The sequence below is a fragment of the Pimephales promelas genome, chromosome 6 (assembly GCF_988280905.1).
Source record: "Pimephales promelas chromosome 6, fPimPro1.hap1.1, whole genome shotgun sequence".
In the NCBI taxonomy this organism is placed as follows: domain Eukaryota; kingdom Metazoa; phylum Chordata; class Actinopteri; order Cypriniformes; family Leuciscidae; genus Pimephales; species Pimephales promelas.
Window position 1 is genome coordinate 12,434,431 of NC_142774.1, and position 22,283 is coordinate 12,456,713.

At 39.4% G+C, this 22,283-nt stretch overlaps 1 protein-coding gene across 1 annotated transcript in view; it reads left to right on the forward strand.

Annotated features, from left to right (window-relative positions):
* The window catches only part of maml3 (mastermind-like transcriptional coactivator 3), a 127,334-nt gene extending 113,061 nt beyond the window's left edge, over positions 1 to 14,273 (forward strand). The window contains exons 3-5 of the mRNA XM_039690559.2: positions 8,873 to 9,130; positions 9,286 to 9,361; positions 11,444 to 14,273. Of these exons, the coding sequence (XP_039546493.2) occupies positions 8,873 to 9,130; positions 9,286 to 9,361; positions 11,444 to 12,426 (1,317 nt within the window). The 3' untranslated portion in view covers positions 12,427 to 14,273. The remainder of the gene's footprint in view (positions 1 to 8,872; positions 9,131 to 9,285; positions 9,362 to 11,443) is intronic.
* Positions 14,274 to 22,283: the final 8,010 nt, after the last annotated feature.

Here is a 22,283-nt window from a genome sequence, read left to right on the forward strand (position 1 = left end):
AGGCTGCTGTTCTTTTTCTCTCCCATTATTTCATGACAGGAGGGGAGATGCTCACTTAGCAGCTCTCTCTCCGTCTCGTTCTCTGGAGGTAATTAGTGAATCAGCCAGTAATTAGTTTGCTTCATGTCTGGTAATTCCCTCTCGTTGCCCACAATGACACTCCCAGCCGTCAACAGTCAACACTGTCACACTGTAGTAAAAAAAAAAAAGACACCTAGTCTCTTTCTCTCTGCCTTCCCCTCTCCTTGTCGAACGAGTGTGTGTCAGAGTCTCGCCCACGAACAGCTCTTTTGAGGCAGCGTTTGTGTGTGTGTGTGTTATTAAACACGTTTACCCATCCTCTCCATTTCCCCTCTGCGCTCTGTAAGTGTGCCGGATTGTTTACCTCCCTTTTTCTCTCCCTCCCTTTCCCCTCTCCTCCACTGCTCTATCTCTCTCCCTCTCTCTAAGATCGGAAGTCCCCCGAGGCCGTACATTCTTCAGCCCCTCCCCCACCCATCTCTCACTATAGACAGAACATGCAAGAGAGAGAGAGAGAGCATGTGTGTGATGCCCTCCGCATTAACATACAACAAGACGCATATGTATACGTGTGCGCGTGGATTCTACGCTCACAGATATTTAAACGATTGCTCTCGGCCCCGTGAGGATGAGGCTTTTTCTTAAAGATTTCATTGGGTGCGTGCGTGTTATCTGATGAGGTCTGTCTCAGGGGTGGCTGCGGTGCTGTTAGAGAGTGACTTGCTGATAAAAGGCCTGCGAGAGGAGGAGGAAAAGAGAGGGGGAGGAGGCTTCTTTGACTGGACACATAAATCAAGGCCCTGGTAATTGCTGCTCAGGAGAAAAAGTGCCTGGGAGAGGGTGGTTGTGAAACCGAACACTAAAGCCGCACTAGCACACGCTCGCACGCATCACAAACACAATGCTGTCATATTCCGAATTAAATTATAAACAATGTGAGTCCTTTCCGAAACCTAGTGAGCATAGGTTAAACCTACATAGTCAGCTACCTTTTAAGGCATCCGTAACATCAAGAGCGAGTGATGTGAAACACTTTACTTAGGCAGCACTTTTTTGCGGCAGACATACAGTGCTTGAAGTGTATGGAGACACAACTCACAATTGATTCCAATGGAATTTCACGTTATGTTTCTAAGCTTAAAGTGTTAGTTCACCCAAAAATGAAAATTAAGTCATTAATTACTCACCCCCATGCTGTTCCAACCCCGTAAGACCTTCGTTCATCTTCGGAACACAAATAAAGATATTTTTGATTGAATCTGAGAGCTGGATCACTACTACATAGAATGCCTAAGGGACTGGCTCTTGACGGCCCATAAAGTCATTAAAGAAAAGGTTTACATATTCCATGTGCCTACAGCGGCTCAATTATAAGTTTATCAAGCGACGAGACTACTTTTTGTGCGAAAAAAACATAAATAGCGACTTTATTCAACTATTCCGTTACTTCCTTATGGGCGCATGCGCGAGAACTGAGACGAGGACGTTCTCCTTCGACTTGTTACCGGCTGCTCACCGCTTAGGAGTTTTACCGCCACCTACCGTATAAGATGATGTGCTGATATAGCTGGAAGCACAAAACTTTCTGTTTACAAGCAGAGGAAGATGCACGCTGTACATACGCTTTTCAATTAGCGTATTTTCCGCACTATAAGGTGCACTTAAAAGCCTTTAATCTTCCCAAAAAACGACAGTGTTCCTTATAATCCGGAGCGCCTTATAGTCAAGTCAAGTCACTTTTATTTATATAGCGCTTTTCACAATACAGATTGTATCAAAGCAGCTTCACACTGATAACATGAAAGTACCACAACACAGATCAACAACATTGCTAAACACTAAATAATAAATAAAATTATACATGGATCATCATCTTTTACGGTAGGGGGCGGTAATACTCCTAAGCGGTGAGCAGCCGGTAACAAGAAGTAGTCGAAGGAGAACGTCCTCGTCTCAGTTCTCGCGCATGCGCCCATAAGGAAGTAATGGAATAGTCGAATAAAGTCGTTATTTATGTTTTTTTCGCACAAAAAGTAGTCTCGTCGCTTGATTCTATGTAGGACTGATCGAGCTCTCAGATTCAATCAAAAATATCTTTATTTGTGTTCCGAAGATGAACGAATGTCTTACGGGGTTGGAACAGCATGGGGGTGAGTAATTAATGACCTTAATTTTCATTTTTGGGTGAACTAACCCTTTTACCCTCTGACGGTCCTCGGTGACTTCTGACCGAATAATTTTCTGAATGTTACGAATGTTCATCAGAATGTTACGAAACTTGGTGACATTTCTGGCATTTGGGACGTGAACACACAAAAAAACTCATGAGTTCATGATGAGCATGGTAAGTGGTCGTAAAAAAAAAAATTGTCACAATTTTGGTCTTTGGTCAGAAATGAACCCATAGGAAATGAATGGGAAATTGACAAAGATTCACAATTTTTTTTTTTTTTTTTTAAATAAGAAATAATTTTTGAGATTGTTTCAAATATATATATATATATATATATATACTATATATATATATAAACTAAATGTATTCATAAACAGCTGGGGAATTCCTCTCCATAGAGAGCTGTACATGCCATCTAGTGGTTACACCATGGTTCTATGCTTTTTCTCTGTACTGTAACCAGATGGTGCTTATTTTCTTCACAAAAAAAAAATTCTGAAGGCCTAGAGTCTATATTAAGCTAAAATACTGCATTAATAATTTTTTAAAAATAATATATATATAGAAATTAGAAATATATATATTTTTCCATGGCAAAAATAGACCATAAATATTGCATAAATATTAATAAATGCAATCAAATTGTCTCAAAATACTAAATTAAAAAGAATAAATATTATAGAACAAAAATAAATTGCATTGTTTTTTTACTGGGATGGAGGAAGTTTCATTTTTAGGTGTCCGGTCACTTCTGACCGGGAAGGCCCAGGATGTGACTCTGATACACTTTTAAAAAACAGTGGGATGTTTCTACCATGTTTGGGTCAAATATGGACAAACAAACCTTTGGTTAAACATTTTAAATTAAATTCTGAAGCCAACGGTAGGGTTTGTCCATATTTGACATATCTGAGTGCAAGTATAAAAATGCGAATGTGGGGTATAATAGTCGATTTTTAATTATCGGTAGCCTACATACTTAATTTATATTGCAATGCATTCTGGGATTGCCTTCTCTGCAATGGATCAAGATATTTTGTAGTTGGTAACCTAACCATAACAAACCAAACCACAAAACAAAATAAAAATCAAAATATCTTCTTTTGTGTTCCCCCGAAGAAAATTAATAATACTGATTTGGAACAGCATGAGGGCAAGTAAATAGTTGTGAACCATCCCTTAAATAATTGACTTTTTTGTGTGATATTTGTTACAGGTTTAATTCATGATGCCTTATAATATTGTCTAGGTAGGCAGCTCACTAGGTTTTGAAAGCACTCCCTGTGTGGGAATGTTGGACAGTAAAGAAAAGAGATCTGAGGCTGTGATTGGTCGCTTTATCTCCCCTCTAGAGAAAAGAGCCATGATTGGTTCACTCATCCCAGGAAAGTGAGACAGTAAAAGATGACAAATAATCTGTCACAGACGCACTCAAAAACCCTTCACCAATCAAACACCGTTTCAACAGCTTAAAACATTTCCCTCCGCTCCCCTCTCTCTCTTTCTCTCGCTCTCCCTTTCTCTCACTCAGATAATAAAGTTCATCATAAATTCTGCTTCTGTTGAGCCTTGAATAATTAGTCATGATCGCTTTCAACAAGGCACAGCTGCGAGAAACAAAGGAGAGATAAGAGGAGAAAGAAAGAGATAATATTTTGGAACAGACACACAAGCACCTGTTGTGACATTCAACTGAGTTCTGCTGTGTTTAAGGGTAAATCTGCATATCGTATGACACATGCAGGCGGCACAGTCTGTAGACCTTTTCCAGCTATTTTTTTAAGGAAAAACCTGTTGAATTCTGTCGCCGTGTTGCACTGTTGTCAAGCAAAATAAAATATTTAGGCTAATAAATGATCGTGCACGGTGCAGATCTTGGTGAATTATGGGTTTTCTGAATTTAGAGAGCTTTGTGTGGGCCTGTTTATGGGTTCTATAACTTTTCCTTTATGAAAGCCGAGCACAATGTCAGAGCTTAATGCTCCAAATACTGCATTTCATCCTCCATAAGGAGAAAGGGAAAGTGGTAGACAGGAAGAGTGAGCGTAACAGAGAGGGGAAGCATGAGGGAGACGTTTATTTCACTGGGCTTCTGTTATCTTTCCTTTCTCGTCCTTACATCAGATTTCATCATTTTCTCCTCTACCTGCAGATCCACACAGAGAGAGTCCGTCTGTGTTTAATTGAGCCGTGGGTGCTCGGTGTTTATTTCTGAAACTTTGAGGCCCAGCCAAAGAACAATGCACAATTTCACGTCGCAGACTTGTCTAAACAATGAAAACAAGTTCCCTTATTCAGACGCTGTATCCGTTACGGTTTAACGCTCGTCTCGTTCCAAGAGCGATCATTTAATTTCGGATCCAATTTGGTGGAAAATGCCCACCCAGCCTGGCTGATGAAATGGACATAAACTGAAATCTGAGGGTTAACATCATCATTTAACGTTTCAATCCGTTTACCGCAATTGTTTATTAGGGATTCATATGGAGATATCCGTGCGCATAGCTGCAGATGGATTTCTATCCATAATGCTCAATGAACTGGTGCTGAACCTGTGCACGCGTGAGTGTGTGTGCTTGTAATTGAGCTGTAGACAGAAATATGGCTTTACGGCCACCGCTAATGGCTTCTGTGCAGTGGAATAAATGGATGGATAGAGGGAAAATAGAAACTGGAAGAGATAACACAACATGGGGAGGGAAGGGACGGGAGGGCAAAAGGTTGGAGGTAGAGACTGAGAGAGGTGGAGTTTGTGGAAAAAGGGATGGAAGAATGGGAAATGAGGGGGTGGGCTATACAGCGTGGCCGGTCCTATCTTGTAACAGGTGTGTTATCTAGATTTTGAGAACAAAAGAACGACTACTTTGGCATTTCTTTGTTCTTCGTCATTGCACCAGATGTAAGGCTATTTTGAAAAGTGCTTTTGTTTGTGGTCAATTTGTGATGTAGATTTCTTGGTTTTGGCCTTCTGTCGGTGATCCTCTGCCTGCCAGTCTCTCATTTGTTTGCTCTCGGTAGGTTTGACGTGATTGATAGTCAAAACAAATAATCCGATAAAGGAAGCAGCAGCACCTGGAGAATTCAATAGACTACGCCCCCTCCACACCTTTGTCATTGCGCTCTTTCAATTCACCAGTCTGTTTAATCAAGCCTACTTTAAAAGAGTAGTTAGGCTACGTACATGCTTATTGTCATGATATGAGACATTAAAAAGCATCCTTAGCTGGTCACAGGTTTGATTTGGATGAATGGATGGATGTGTATGTGTGTTTGTATATCCTCGCCACCTTGCTCTCTAGATATCAGCCATTGGCCATTAAAAAAAAAATAAAAAAATCATTCAACAAGTAGAGAGCAGCTCAAACTTCCTCTCTCGAGTCTTTTATGCCATATTGAGACTGAACTTGCAAATGATCAGCCGAAGCTACATTTATGCATCGTCTTTGGCATTGCCAACACTCTAACACGTTTAAGATGTCATAGCTTGAATTTGTTTGAATTGGCCAGTCACTACTATCACCACCCACACACACGAACGCCCTCATGAGGACCGGGTGTTGGTGGTGCGTAGTGTATTATTAGAGGGGATGTTGTGAGCAAGCCCCTCAGATTAGTGCCTGATCTGGGCCAAGGCTCACTACTGGGTAATCAATGTGTGTTTGTGTGTGTATGCATGAGATCAATGAAAGCAATCACTCCGGCTATCTGTATCGCACTACGTATTGCTCTGTGCAAACTGCAGTGAGCTTCTTTGTGCATCCTCCAACACCTTTAACAATTGAAGATGAGCTTAAGCTTTAGAGTTCACTATCAACCGATAGTCTTGCCTGTTTATGTTGGCTTGGTGCCTTTGGTAAGCCCTCAAACTTACACAAAGCTCAGAGGGTGTGGGATTTTATAATATCTTCTTCTGTCCCAGATTAAGACAGTTGTACGTCAGTCATTTGTAGGTTGATTTCCCCCAAAAAAGTGTAAATGTGGCACTATCAAAACGTTATGTCTGTTTGAGTCCTGACAACAGCCACATTTTGCTCGACCGTTGATGCGCGTTTGGGTCGGGACTATGTTTGTCCTGACCAATGGCAGATGGGGGGAGTGTTCAGGAAACCTGTTTAAAGTCAATACTTTAGCGTTTCCATTTGGTGATTGTAGTGGTACACAAACTACACACTTTAGTATTTGCATTGATCCCCCTGTACAGTCTCTTTCAGCAATCTTTATGATTGACGGTTTAGTTAGAGAGATAGATGACCGCGCGTGATCCGTAGAATCAAGAGTGGTTTAAGGAAACGAGGGAAAAAAGATGGAGATGGAATCGGTGATAGAGACAGAAAGAGGAGGAAGAGAGGATAAAAGAGAGAGACTTCATTTACGCTGCTCTCTCTCTCTCTCTCGGCTGCTGCCCGCTGCCGTCCATCATGGCTCCTATGAGCACCATCTGCTCAACATTACAGCCACTGTTGCCTGGCTACCTGCTCTCTCTCTCTCTCTCTCTAATGTTTTTTTTTTCTGTCATTTGAGTCTTTTTCTCTCACCCCTCATCTTTCTCTCTTTCTCTCTCTTTCCATGCTCTGCTGAGGAGTCTTTGGCTCACACAGATTATCCGGCAGGAAGGAGACACATCTTTTACACCACTCATGATTAAGCCATCTGCAGGGAGAGCTGAAGGGAGAGGGGGAATGAAGGGATCATAATGAAAAAGAGTGTGTAAGGTGGTGAGGGCGAACGAAGAAAAAGAGAGGAGGTAAAGGGAAATGTGAGGAAGGAGGGAAGGACTGAGAACGGAATGGAGACATGGGCACAGAGGTGGAAGAAATAGAGATAGATGATTACTCAAAAGAGGGAGTTGAGAGAGGGTAGGAGAAGGGGGGAAAGATCAACACTGCCCCCCTCTGGCCTCAACAAGGATACGTACGTGCGGATCAGCGCTCGTTTGGACAGCATGACTGGTTAACAGAAGAGATCCAGCTGTCTACACACAGATTTGTGCTCATTGACCGGTCTGGTCTAGATTTATCCGTCTCCTGTGGCGTGTGCATGTTTGTGGCTCATTATTTATACTGTTCTAAGAGCCTCATGGAGGGATGGTTCAAATAAAATGTTTGGAGTCGTGGGCTTTTGGTCTGTGAATGTGCTTGGGCACATTGAGCTATGTGGTGCTTGTGTGGATGATACAGGTTTAAATTCAGTTTGCAACAGTTTGAACCCCCCACTCCCATTCTGCATACCATTCCTTTCACTGTGAAAAAAAAAACATATTTTCATGATTTGTAATCACAACATTTTTTCTTTTGTTAAATCAACTTGGATGATTTATGTAGTTCAGATAACCTAATATTTTGAGTTTCTGGTGATTAATCAACTTCATTGTATTAAACTCAATTTTTCCATTTTAATGAACTAAAAATTTTAAGGCAACTGTGTTACTTTTTTTAAGTTAAACCAACAATATTTTTTACAGTGTGTCCTACACTGTAAAAAAATATTTTCATGATTTGTAATCACAACATTTTTTCTTTTGTTAAATCAACTTAGATAATTTATGTAGTTCAGATAACATAATATTTTGAGTTTCTGGTGATTAATCTTCTTCATTGTATTAACTCAATTTTTCCATTTCAATGAACTTAAAATTTTAAGGCAACCGGGTTACTTTTTTTTTTTTTTTAAGGTAAACCAACAATATTTTTTTTTTACAGTGTGTCCTACTGAGTCTGGTTGTCCTGTTCCATATACATCTAGGGTCTGGGTCTCATGACTCTTTGTCATGAATCTCTTTATTGTATCAGAGCAAGTCTACTTCAAGTGTATTAAAGGTAATTTTATATTACCTCAACCACTACTCAGAGAGAGGGGTATCTTTTCCTGCGTCTCCACAGCTCCTTTATTCCGTGGTATACCATGTTTGAGAAATGTGTTCCTCTGAGGTTTTATTTTTCTGTTCATTTGTAAACCAATTTTGATTCAAAGTTTACTCTGTTTAATTTATGACACTGTAAAAAGTTTGAGTTTGGAAAGGACACTTGCATTTGCATTATTTTTTTCTGCTGTATTACATTTAAAGGTATTTACATGGGAACATACATTTGTATGATACACTACCATTCAAAAGTTTGTGGTCGGTGATTGTTTTATTATTATTAGAGAGTATTTTAGGCTAACCAAGGCTGGATTTATGTTTACATTGAAAAAAAGTGGTAGATTTGGAATGGAAAAACATGTTCTGTGTGGACGGCACCTAATATGCTTATTTGGTACTGATACCATGATGCATTTATTTAATTTTTTTTTTTTTTAAGTTTAAAAATAGCAGCATTTATTTGAAATGGAAATGTTTTCTAACATCATTAATGACTTTACTGTAACTTTGATCAGCTTAAAGCATCCTTTCTGAATAAAAGTATTAGTTTCTTAAATCATACCGACCCCAAACTTTTGAACAGTATGTAATGTATGTAATATATTGTATTCATTTAGTACCGATGAAGCTATTGTGGCTGGGGATTACATGACAGTTCACCATGAAAATAATCTGTAATTACATGCAAGAAGCAATTAGAACTAGTTTTATGTGTATTAAGTGTCAGTAGGTCACAGTAATTGACTGAATAAATAAAGTGAATCAGTGTATCATCTGTTATTCCCTGTTCTGATCATCTCTCCTTTCTTGTGTTGTAGGAAAGTGTGGTTGGATTGCCACGGCAGGCTGGTGGAGTCCAGCCACCTCACGGAGGACAGGGGGGTGTGGCCTCATCAGGGCCTAACGGGGCGGGGCCTGCCGGGTATCTGGCCAATCCACAACAGGCGGCCATGATGAAGCAGATGATGGCTATGGAGGAAAAGAGGGTCCAGCTGCATTTGATGGAGCAGCAGAAAGCACAGCTTATTAGAGAACAGAGACAGCAGCAGCAGCAGCAGCACATGCTGGTGGAACAGGTGAGTGCCATTGACACCATAGACACAGAGTGTGCAAGCATCTATTGACCTTTTGTGGCATAAGAGGTCTGCTTTCTGTTCAGTTGTTTGATTTATTGATCAGGAATTTCTGATATTCATCTAAATTTTCTGCTTCACTTTCCCTCTTTTTCCAGTTACAACAGCAGCAGCATCTCCCCAGACAGATGAGTCAGGCACAGAGGAATCCATATCCACTCCAGCAGTTTCAAGGCAAGACACGCACATATACAAAGAAAAGAGGATAATATCCATTCCCATAATCTAAACGCTTTGCTACTAGTTGTAATGGCCAAATTACTTTGTGTGGCTAAAGGGCTTATAGTGTTATACAAGCACTGTAAGGACCTGATGTGGATAGTAGATTTCTGATGTGAGCCTCTAAGTGCAGTTCCTCTATTTAACCCCCCCCCCCCCCCCCCAAAAAAAAAAAAAAAAAAAGCAGTATACCCCCTTTCACGTGAAGCAGTAAAAGACACATGCATTTGCCCAAACAAAGTCTGTTGCTTTGACAGGAAACATGTCTATTGATTATTTTTGTTGTTTTAAATATTAAAGTGGACATATCTGTCTTTTGGTTTGTTAATGTTAACATTTATGTAATGTAAACATCATAATCAGTTAGCTAGTCAGTTTGCTCAGCGGTCCTTTTGGTCACAGTGCCAGGAAGCTATTTGCAATGTAGGTACAACTACTAGAATCAAGACTAAAATATCTGAAACAGTTTGCCAAGATTACATTGTAATAACATATTTCATATCTGCAGTGAAGTGAAATCTGACAACAATATCAGAAATCTAGCTCCTTAAGCTATTTTTCAGGCTTGTGTATTAACGCTGGAAATCTGTTTCTATATGCATACACACACACATTCGTTCTACCCCTACACTACCCCTGCTTTATATCTCATTTTTTGTCTTGATGCCTGTCAACATAATTCTAACATGAAATTCATGTACAGTGGGTTTATTCCACCCGTATTTTTATAAACTGAGTTTTTCCTCCTTTTTAAAAAAAATAAAATCGCGTCCACATAAGCAGGGTTTAAGCAAAATCTCTGTCCACATGAAAAAGCAAAAACACGCTATGAAGCGATTGTCACGAGCATGCCAAACCAACAGGTGTTGATATAACCCTAACCGTAAAACCATGTTGGCTAATCAGAAGCCTGAAAAAAGGGTTATTACCCGTTCTGGTCGGCTAACAACATGTTATAGAATAGAATAGAATTCTGACACTGCTGTTCCTAATGGGAGAACTGTGTATGTATACATATAAACCCTGTTAGCACAGTTATTAGTAGCAATATTTTGGCTACGTCCACAATTGCACAAACTCGCCTCATGTAAACAAAGGAGATAGCGGCGCACAATCTGACGTCAAACAAAGGAGATAACAGCATGCACTCCGACGTCACAAGTCAAAATCTCCGGTTTCACTGTCTACACATGACAACAATGCAATCGCGGTTTCTAAGAATCTTCAACCTTGCAGGAGTTTTCAAAAAAGTTCAGTTTCAGTGACTAGATATTGCTTTAGCGTATGGACGGCCAAACCGTATAGAAAACTCTGAAGTTTTGAAAGCATCTCGGAATGTCTACATATAGGAGTTTTTGTAATGGGTACTACAATACATTCTCTATAAGATAGGCCTATTGGAACTTTTATGATTATTACTATTTTTAATTTATTTATATATTTTTTTATTTTATTTTGTTGATATGTATATTGTGTGTCTGTTTTTGTTTTTGGGTTGTATTTGTCTGTGTTAGGGGACAACGGATGGAAATTAGCATTGTGCTAAATCCGGCGTGTTTACGTTCGACTATGCTTGAACGTTCATTAATATGCATTGTCCCATCTAAATAAATAAAAAAAAAAAAAAATTTTAAAAAAACTTTCCGTGTTCGTGTGAACAGGGCCTAAGGGGTGAGCAATCCTGTTCCTGGAGATCTACCTACCTGCAGAGTTTAGAGCCAACCCTGATCAAACACTCCTGAAGATCTTATTTAGCTGGTTCAGGTGTGTTTGATTTGTGTTGGAGCTGAACTTAGGAAAGTAGATCTCCTGGAGCAGGATTGGGAACATGGAATCACTCATTTCAGACACATACAGTCATCTGGAGATGTCAGTGTGCAGTTTATGTCAAGATATACAATTGACAGTGATTTGCTATGCTATTGTGAGGGTGTGCTTATGCTGTTTGACTTTAATTGAAGCAAGCCTTGATGTACTGGAAATGTAATGAGAACAACAGATGTCAAATTAATATTATTTAATTTAAAATGATTTTAGGCACGTCCCAGGAGATGGCAGCAAGGAACCAGACTCTGCAGAACATGCGGAACGCTCGACTTATGCAGCAGCAGCAGCAACAGAACCCGGGGATACTGCAGATGGCGCCCGTCCAGAACTCGGCCGCCATGCCCTCGCAGGGTGACATGAGCATGGCATACGGAGGCCAGGCCAGTTCACAGACTGCCATGTACCAGGGTATGAACCCAAACATGGGCCAAATGCTCCAGCAGCAACAGCAGCACCATCCCAACCAGCCCGGTATGGCGATGGCACAAAGACAAGCGGGCGCCGGCGGGCAAGGAATGGTCGGCGGAGGCCCGGGTGGTGGGTATGGACAGGCGATGCTAATGAACCAGGCCCTCCCGCAGCAGCAGATAAAATCAGCCAGTGTCGCCCCTGGTGGGCAGGCGATGGCCAAAGCCCAAGTTCAGAGACTGCAGAGCATGATGGGAGGCGGAGGCCCGACGTGGCCGCAACAGCAAAATATTCAGGCCATGGGCGGAAGGACTTCAAACGACATGGTGGCGTTTAACAATAGCCCTGCGTACGCCATGCAAGGTGGCCAGCCTCCTAGGATAGCCAAGCAGCATTTCGCACAAGCGATGGGCGGACAGACTATGGTGGACCCACGTTCAATAAACCCAGCCGCAATGGGTGGGCCGATGATGCCGCACATGGCGGGGCAACCAAGGACCAACCAGCCGCGGGGGATGGTAATGCCAGGCATGAACCAGGGAGTGCCCAACATGGCCGCTTTTGGACAGGGCCCTGCTCAGGGCATACCGGGAGCATCGGGAGGGGGTGGGTCGTACATGCCAGGGGGTCAGCCTCAGGGCTACCAGAGGACGTCCAATCAGGACCTGGCGTACGGTTACGGCAGCCAATCGGGGGCTGGGGCCGGGGTTTCGTTCGGCCTGTCGGATGGGACAGATTTGGATTCAACGGAAGGTTGGATGGAAGAGTTTTTCCCCAACCAATAGCCTAAGGGATTTTTTAACAGAACAATTTTATGGAAAATGTGATTTTTTTTTTATTTTTTTTTAAACATGGTCAACAAATCTAAGAAATATAGTACATGTTGCGTAATACATGTGTGTGCTGTCACAATATTTAAACCAATTCTTCTCTGTTTGGATTGCTTCTCCAGTAAGGTTCCGCTGTTCAGTTTTTCAGATTAGATTTTTTTTATAAATACCCCTTTTGGATTTGATCCATTTATGTCTTTGTCTTTTTTTTCTCTCTTATGTCCTTTGTGCTGGACTAAGGGCAAGAGGCACTGAAAACCTGCAAAATGACATTGGGAAAGATTTTATGGATGTTTTTATGTATTTAGTTCTTCCTTGTTCTGACATCCTGTTCATGTATTAAAGAGTGTGTGGAAATTTGAGGTGGGCCTTTTTCACCAATGGATCCCCCTTTTCCCCAAACCAAACAATTCAACACACCTATTCCTCTTTCTTCTCTTACACACCTTCTCTCTCTTGCTCTTGATGTGTGTTGATTTGCTCTGCTCTGTGCTTTTGCGTGTGTGCGTTTATTTGCACTAAGAGCATCACAACAAAACACATCAGACTCCGTGTGCTCTGTGCATGCAAGATGGATGCTCTGCTGTCGCTAGGCGACCGGTGTCAGTAGAAGAGTGAAGCCGTGCGTGCGTGTGTGTGTTTGTCAAGGTGTTTGTTAATATTGCTTGAAGAGATTTGGCAGCTACAAACTTCTCCCTCCCCTCTCTAAAACTGTGAGAAAGATATTTTCTTTAGTCACAATGGCAGCTAGAAAGAATATACGAACTCATCTGGATTACAAGAAACAGTTCATAAAGTAATATTTATGCGATTTTAATGTAACACCCCAGTAGTTTGTGGAAGTAATCTGAGGCAAATGCAATGTTTTGGTTCTATAATTTAAAACGCTTCACAACATTCTAGTTTTGTTTCTTTTCTGAACGTAATTGCTTGTGAACACTGGTTAAAGATTTGAAAAAAAAACTAAATGCACAGTTCATACTGTGTTTACGCTGATGGGTCATGCCACTTTTCTTCTTTTATTTTACCAGTCAAATGACATATTATAATCACTTCAAGCTCTTGCACACACTGACACTCCTTTACCCGTTTCTCAATGCCTGACAGAGGAAAAACAAGCACATCAAGACTCCCGCAAGCCGTTAGTAATCCAGTCAACTTTCTTTTTCTCTTTCAACAGTGACAATTTCAACAACAAAAATTGGCTAAATTTATACATGTAAGCCTCTGCTTTGTATTTGGAATTTCAATTTATTTACAATCCATTTCCTCCAACTTCATTATTCGAAACATTTATAGTACACATAATGAATTTGTTGTTACTTGTATGAGTTTAACCTGGTCTGTCAACTAATTTCAAATGAAGTCTCAAAATGGTAACCCTTTCTTTACTTTAGTCGTCTGTTGTTTACCATGAAATGCCACACAAAGAATATCAGTCTTTTCTCCTAGTTGTGTGTGTTACTTTATGGTATTATAGTCATGCTGTCTCTTTCTGTGATCGAGCTCTAGTTTGATTGTTTCAGCTCTGAGGAATGTAACTGACTTGAATTGTGACTGACTTGCCCTTTTTTTAGTTCTGTCTAAATGGGAGATTGAACGCATTCACATCTTCAGTGTTTCGCAGTGTTATATTGTTGCTGTGTCAAGAGGATCGCAGTTGGAGAGGGTAAAGCCCACGTTCTCCTGCCGTCTCACCAAATATCAACAATCTGGGACCAAGATGAACATGTTTTTGATTTCTGTTGAAGTCATCGAGCTTATCTTTTTTCTCCATTTTATTTTGTACTGGTGCTGACATATATGTGATGGAAAAAGATATATATCAGATACAGTTATATGTAAATATGTTTTTACAATTTTAAATACATCAGAGGATATGTCTCTACTAACTGTAAAAATATTGCTGTTTGTTTAAAATAGAGAAGTATTTTTATTTCATCTTTTTTTCCACTTTTAAACTCATCTGAGCTATACCATTGCACTTCAGACAATGTCTTACTACTAATTTGTAATGTAAACCTCCTCTAATTTTTATTTTGAAGGTTTTTTCTAGTTTTAAAATTTTAATCTGTATCTAAAGCAGTGCTTTTTTTTTTCTTTTTCATGTACAGAATTATGTAAATGGTAATGCCAGAGAGTTACAAAGAATTTGTTTTTCAGAAAAAAATACATTAAAGAGATTGATCATTAAAAATGTTCTCATTCAAATAAGTCTCTGCAACTTTTTTTGATACAAAAACAAAGGTATAACACATTTGACCTGTATGTGTTTAAACTATAGTCAAAGAAACTGCAGAAAAAGATTTTAAAAAATTTGAACTTTTCATGAAAAGAGAAAACCAGGTGTTGAAATGTCATCATGCATGATCTGTCATGCTAAATATATATAATAATAATGATTTTTTTTTTTTTTGGTAGAGTGATGGTCAAACGTTTACATACACCTTTCAGAATCTGCTAAATTTTAATTTGATTATTTTGATGGTCACTTTAACACGTTCTTTTGATTAAGTAATGTTGCACCTACATGTCTACTAACTCTAACTAGAGTGTTAGTAGAGTATTAGTTGACGGGTTAGGGTTAGAATAAGTTGACACGTACTTGCAAAGTTATTGTCAGTATAATGTGTGTTGGAGGACCATGTAAAGAGATAATAAGCAGTCTACTAATACTCTAATGAGAGTTAGTTGACATGTAGTTGCAAAGTTACTTCTAGTCAACAGAAGGTTCAAAAGACACCATCAAAATAGTGTTACTGTTAAGTTAAATAAAATAAGAGGGATCATACAAAATGCATGGTTTTTATTAAATAAGATGTTTTACATACAAGATATTTACATTTAGTTTACGCATTACTCTTGATTCTTAATACTGTGTCATTACCTGAATAATCCACAACTGCTTTTCTTGTTTCTGATTTGTGATTTGTGTTGTTCTTGAGTTCCTTGTCTGTCTGAGCAGTTAAACTCCCCAATTTTCTTCAGGAAAATCATTCAGGTCCTGCAAATTCTTCAGTTTTCCAGCATCTTTTGCATATTTGAACCCTTTCCAGCAGTGACTGTATGACTTTGAGATCCATCTTTTCACATTGAGGACATTTGAGGGACTCAAACACATCTATTAAAAAAGGTTCAAACATTCACTGATGCACCAGAAGGGGAAACTGTCCATTAAGAGTTGAGGGTGAAAACTTTTGAACATGATAATGATGTCCAAATGCATGTTACCCGGATGATAAATTAAGTACAATTCAAATTCAATGATCTTCAAACTCAAAACATTTTCTCTCCCTGTCTTAAAGGGATACTCCACTTTTTTGGGAAATAGGCTCATTTTACAACTCCCTCACGGTTAAAAGTTTGAGTTTTATCGTTTTCTAATCCATTCAGCCGATTTTCTAATATTTAGAAGAATATCAGTAACCAGACAGTATGCATGATGTTTCCTTCTGGAGAATCAGGTTAGCATTTCAATTTTGTGAAAATAATTAACATTTTGCAGATTCTGCATGGTGTCTGTAAAATTTTGAGCATGACTTTATGTATTTGTATATATATATATATATATATATATATATATATATACCCTTCACATTTCAGCAAACATTTTAGTATATCTTCTCAAGGGACAATACTATAAAAAAATTCAACTTGGATATATTTTAGAGTATTAAATGTGCTGCTTGTATAGAAGTATATATTTACTATCCTCTGAAAATAACTCAACATACAGCCGTTATTGTCAAAATAACAGGCAACAAAAGTAAGTACACCCAAAGTGATAATATCTGTACGTTGTTTAACTATGCAAAGCCACATAAATACATACATAAATTGTTGTATCTTGTATTAGAGCACATGAATTCAAATTTCATGAATTCAATTCTCATACTGACCACTGGATGTTCAACATAGCACCTCATGGCAAAATACTTTCTAAGGATTTGAGAAATAGAATTGTCGCTCACCACAAAGATGGCCCAGGCTGTAAGAAGATTGGTAACACTCTGAAACTATGAGTTACAGTAAAGTGGCCAGGGTCATACAGAGGTTTTCCAAGATGAGTTCAACTCAGAACAGGCCTCGCAGGGGTCAATCAAAGAGGTTAAGTCCTCGTGCTGTGCGTCAGGTGCAGAATCTGGCTTCAAAAAACAAACGCATGAGTGCTGCCAGCATTGCTTTAGAGGTTGCAGAAGGTCAGCTTGTTAGTCCTCAGACCATACGCCGCACACTGCAACAAGTCGATTCGCATGGCCGTCGCCCCAGGAGGAAGCCTCTTCTGAAGCTGGCTCACAAGAAAGCCTGCAGACAGTTCATTGAAAGCAACCTGTCCAAGAGCATGAACTACTTCTGTGGTCTGATGAGACTAAGATAAACTTGTTTGGCTCAGATGGTGTCCAGAATGTGTGGCAACGCCCTGGTGAGGAGTACCAAGAAAATTGTGTATTGCCTACAGTCAAGCATGTTGGTGGTATAGCATCATGATCAGGGGCTGCATGAGTGCTGCTGATACTGGGGAGTTGCGCTTCAGTAAGGGAAACATGAGTCCAACATGTACTGTGACATTCTGAAGCAGAACATGATGCCATCCCATCACAAACTGAGCCGAACGGCATGATAACAACCCAAAACACACCGCCAAGAGGAAGCTGATGCTGAAGGTGATGGAGTGGCCAAGTATGTCTCCAGACCTGAACCCTATTGAGCACCTATGGGGCGTCCTCAAGCGGAGGGTGGAGAAGCGCCATGTGTCTAACATCCAGCAGCTCCGTAATGTAATTATGGAGGTGTGAAAGAGGATCCCAGCAATAACCTGGGCAGCTCTGGTGAACTCCATGCATAGGAGTATTAAGGCAGTGCAAGATAACAATGGTGCTCACACAAAATATTGACACTTTTGAAACAGTTTTTGACATGTTCACTTAGGGTGTACATCTTCACTATAGCTATTTTGACAATAATGGCTGTATATTGAGCTATTTTCAGAGGTCATACTGCTACACAAGCAGCACAATGACCTCTCTAATATATATATAAGTTTCATTTCTATATAGGTGCCTAGCCTATTGTCTTGAGAAGATATACTAAAACGTTTGCTGAAATGTAAAGGGTACGTGCATGCTCACTTTTGTGAGATACTATATATATAGTTATAAATATATATACTGTAGTGTTGTTGTTTTCCAAATTTAAAATTGTTAAAATTGTTTGTTTTTTCAATTAAAATTGAAAAAAACAACAAAGTAAAACATGCTGTGAAATATACACACGATATATGACCTTGAAACAATACAACACATTGAACAAACTGTGAATCTATCTCTCAATGTCTCGTCTCCATTCGCGATAAATTTAAGTTGTTGCCTAAAGTCTGAAAGTAAATAAAGGTAAACTAAATGAAAGACACAAAACATACCATGTTGCTTGTTTGAATACAATCCAGGACAATTGGTAGTTAAAGATGTAAATTACAGGGAGAGACAGGGGGCGGGTGTCTCGCTATCCTAATTAAAGCCACATATGCTAAAGAACGCTGTTTCAACATCTTACCGCACTGAATCACTCTCCTTCTCTTTATCTCTTTCGGTTTTGCGCTGTGCTGCTTTCGCGCGCTATCTTCTGATTATGATGAATGGATAGGTGTCACTATGACACTGTGCCATTACTCATTTTCAGGGTTGAGACAACCTCACAGTGAGAAAGAATGGGGGTGGAGGACGTAGGTTTGTTTGGGCTGTTGGCTGCAGAGTAGAGATGGAACATAAACACACAGACTGCCCTGTCCCATGGGGTTTCCTTCTAAATGGGGTCATCTAGTCCCTCAGCACTTCGTCCATTAGTTAAATAAAATCGTCCTTTAATCTGATCTAATAAAACAGCCTGTGAATGTGAGTCCTCTAGTAACCATCTGGAAGACTAGAACAAATCACAAGCAAAGGTGCCTCTAAATGAAGCCTATGTGTAGGCTACCCTGGATTGTAAACAAAGCAAAAATGAAAAGTACAAAATACTAAGCAAACAGTTTCCAGATGAGTCAATGTCCAAAAAAGCAAGGCATATTAAAGTAAATATGAAGTTCAGCAATATTATTTTTTTAAGCTATATTCAAGTTTCCTTATATGAGGGATTTGTGTGGGGGAAGAATAGATATTGCGAGTAAAGCTTTATATAGCACCATTTAGTTAATATTTAGTTAATATTCACAGAAGAAAAAAAACATACATACACACATAATGGGAATAAAATAATGAAAACAAAACACCACAAAAAAATAAAACAAGGAAAGGTCTTAGAGAACACATGTGTTTTGGGGTACTTTTCATAAGTGCTTACACTCTAAAAAATGCTGGGTTGTTTTAACCCAATTTTGGGTCAAATATGGACAAACCCGAAATGTTGGGTTAAAAATGTAATGTAAAAATTTAACCCAATGGCTGGGTTAGTCCATATTTGACCCAAAGTTGGGTTAAAACAACCCAGCATTTTTTAGAGTGTAGTGAGTAGATTGCTCATTGTTTGTCAGAAAGAGAGTTCCATGGCTTGAGACCGAAATGCGGGCTTGACAATTCTATTCTTGTTTAACAAGTTTCTCATTGTCAGAAGGAAATAATATGCTGTTTTAGTAACAATACTAATATGGTTTTTTTTTTCAAACTGAGGTAACTGTCACATGATTCCTAAGTTCTTGACGTAGCTGTGTTGTAAGCCTAAGTTGATTGTAGAGACCATTGGTAGCAATTGTTCTACGATCAACTTAAGCTTACGATACTTTTGGGAAACACAGCCCTGATTATGGATTTTAGTGATAGAGAGTCAAGATACAAGATATGGGGCAATAGATGTTCTCCTTGCAGTATAAAAACAAGTACCTCTGTCTTGTTTATCTGTGTTATGACATCCATGATTTTATGCTCTCTATGCAGTCCAGTAGGGTGGAAATTGTGGGAATTGTGGGGATCTGGTGCAAGTGAAAAATAGAGTTGCATGTCATCTGCATATGGTGAAATTAAATATTGCACTGATAAAAACACCAACTAAAGAAACCATGTAAAAGTTAAATAATAGGAGGGCCTAAAATTGAGCCTTGGGGAACACCACAAGAAATGACATAATGCCTAGAGGTGAAGTATTCCTGTGTAACTGTGTAAGTTAGGAAGTAGAGCTGTGTAATAGTATTCTGTGTAATAGTGTTCCCTGCTGCTTAAAGGATCTGAACCAGTATAAGATAGGAACTGATAGACCGACCCAGTTCTGAAGTCGGTCGTGTTGAATCTCATGATCAACGGTGTCAAAAAAGAATAAGTATTGCAAAGTTCCCTGAGTCTTGAATAACTTGCAGATTAAAACCCTAATCGAGGCTGTTTCAGTGCTGTGGTTTTCCCGGGAGACATGATGAAATGTTTCATTAAGTGGATATAGGCATTGAGATAGTTAACATACTATTTTTTTTTAAAAAGAAGAGAAGAATATTTGTGATTGGTCTGTAGTTACTGGGCACAGAATAATCAAGATCAACAATTGCAGTTAAAAAAAATGTGGTAAAACTCCTTGCTGTAGGGACTGATTAACGATATTCAGGATGTCTGTTAATAACTGTTTCGAGAAATTTAGTGGGTAATGGGTCGAGAGAGGAGCTAGAGGAATTCATGTGATGACCTGTGTAAGTGGGGCTGACAGCTGAGATGGAGGACAGGTTACATTGCAAAAGAGCTGCCGGAGTTGAAGTGCTGGCAATGTAAAAAATTATAAAAATCTCATTGCAATTTAGTAGCCTATCGTTAGTGGAGAATAATAATAATAATTAGTAATTTGTTACATTTATACACTATAGCACTTTTCTGAGTACTCAAAGCGCTTCACATTTGGAAGGGGAATCTCCTAAACCAATACCAATGTTGAACATAAACCTGGGCAGAACGGCCATCGCACCTCAGCTTATTGGTGGAGAGCTTAGAGGTAGAGAGGAGTAATAAAGCCAATCTGTATGGGGATGATTATGAGGCCATGATGGACAGAGGCCAGTGGGCAAATTTGGCCTGGGTGAATAGAATTAGAATCTAGTATTGTCTTTGTTGCTGTCAATTAAACTTGAAAAATAAGCTTTTCTGGCAGACCTCATTGCATTTTTTAACACTTCCAGATGAGTCGTATGGGTATCATGGTGAACTGTAAGATTTGTGTGCTTCCATTACTTTCTGCTCTCCTGGAGCCTCTTCTTAATCTTATAATGGATGTACTGTTCTCCATGGGGCTTTAATGGTCCCAGAGACAGAAGGAGCAACAGAGTTATTCAGAGCCTGGTAATAACATTTTCAAGTCATTATTCACTAAAACAAACTCTCACATGTTATTTTCTTTTCTCACAGCAGGATGTGTGTTACACAGATTGCAAGTTTGCTAAAACATGCCAGTTATTTCAGTTCACTTCAATATTGAACTTAGTTGTCAAAATATAGCTAGAATTAAATATCCTAAAATGTTCTTTTAGTAACTGTTTTACTGGACTGTACATAATCCCATACCTGGAAAAATATCGTCTCTTATATACTAGTTCCTGTAATAACCACTAGATGGCAGCAAAGTTTTCTACTGAAACTCCAAAATGCCAACAGAGCCCCTTGATTGAGAATTAGAATGGGCTATATGCACGCATAAGTTCCTCATTTGACGCAAGGATACTCTTCAGTTTCCGGTTGGGGAGATTAAAGCGGAGGAAAACCGAGGAAAACGGGATTATGGAGTTTTCAAAATTTACTGTCCTCCCGTCTTTGAAACGAAACTTTCATACGTTAAGAAGTAATTTTATATATTGTTAGGTTTCTTTATATATAATTTTAAAAAGAAGCATAAACACAATGAGGGGTGTCTGTTTTGTCTGTCATTGACACTGTCGTTTTTTTTTTGGGTCGAAATTTTGAGTTGCTCTGATCTTCTTGAAACTTTGGATTCTGATAGAGGGTCATGGGACTTAGACCTGAGTGCAAAAATGGAGGCTCTAGACCCTTCCAGAGCTGAGATATTGACATCCCATGCAGCATTTATGCCATTATAAATATCTCAATATCTCAGCTCTGGAAGGGGCTAGAGCCTCCATTTTTGCACTCAGGTCTAAGTCTCATGACCCTCTATCAGAATCCAGAGTTTTGGGAAGATCGGAGAAACTTAATTTTTCGCCCGAAAAAAAAAACGTAAGGGGTACCACTGTAGTTTTTTTTCGGGCCGAATTTCTGAGTTTCGATATCTCAGCTCTGGAAGGGGCTAGAGCCTCCATTTTTGCACTCAGGTCTAAGTCTCATGGCCCTCTATCAGAATCCAGAGTTTTGAGAAGATTGGAGAAACTTAATTTTTCGCCCGAAAAAAAAAAAACGAAAGGGGTACCACTGTCGTTTTTTTTTTTCGGGTCAAATTTTTGAGTTCCGATATCTCAGCTCTGGAAGGGTCTAGAGCCTCCATTTTTGCACTCAGGTCTAAGTCTCATGACCCTCTATCAGAATCCAGAGTTTTGGGAAGATTGGAGAAACTTAATTTTTTGCCCCAAAAAAAAAACATAAGGGGTACCACTGTCGTTTTTTTTTCGGGTCAAATTTTTGAGTTCCGATATCTCAGCTCTGGAAGGGTCTAGAGCATCCATTTTTGCACTCAGGTCTAAGTCTCATGACCCTCTATCAGAATCCAGAGTTTTGGGAAGATTGGAGAAACTTAATTTTTTGCCCCAAAAAAAAACGTAAGGGGTACCACTGTCGTTTTTTTTTTCGGGCCGAATTTTTGAGTTTCGATATCTCAGCTCTGGAAGGGGCTAGAGCCTCCAT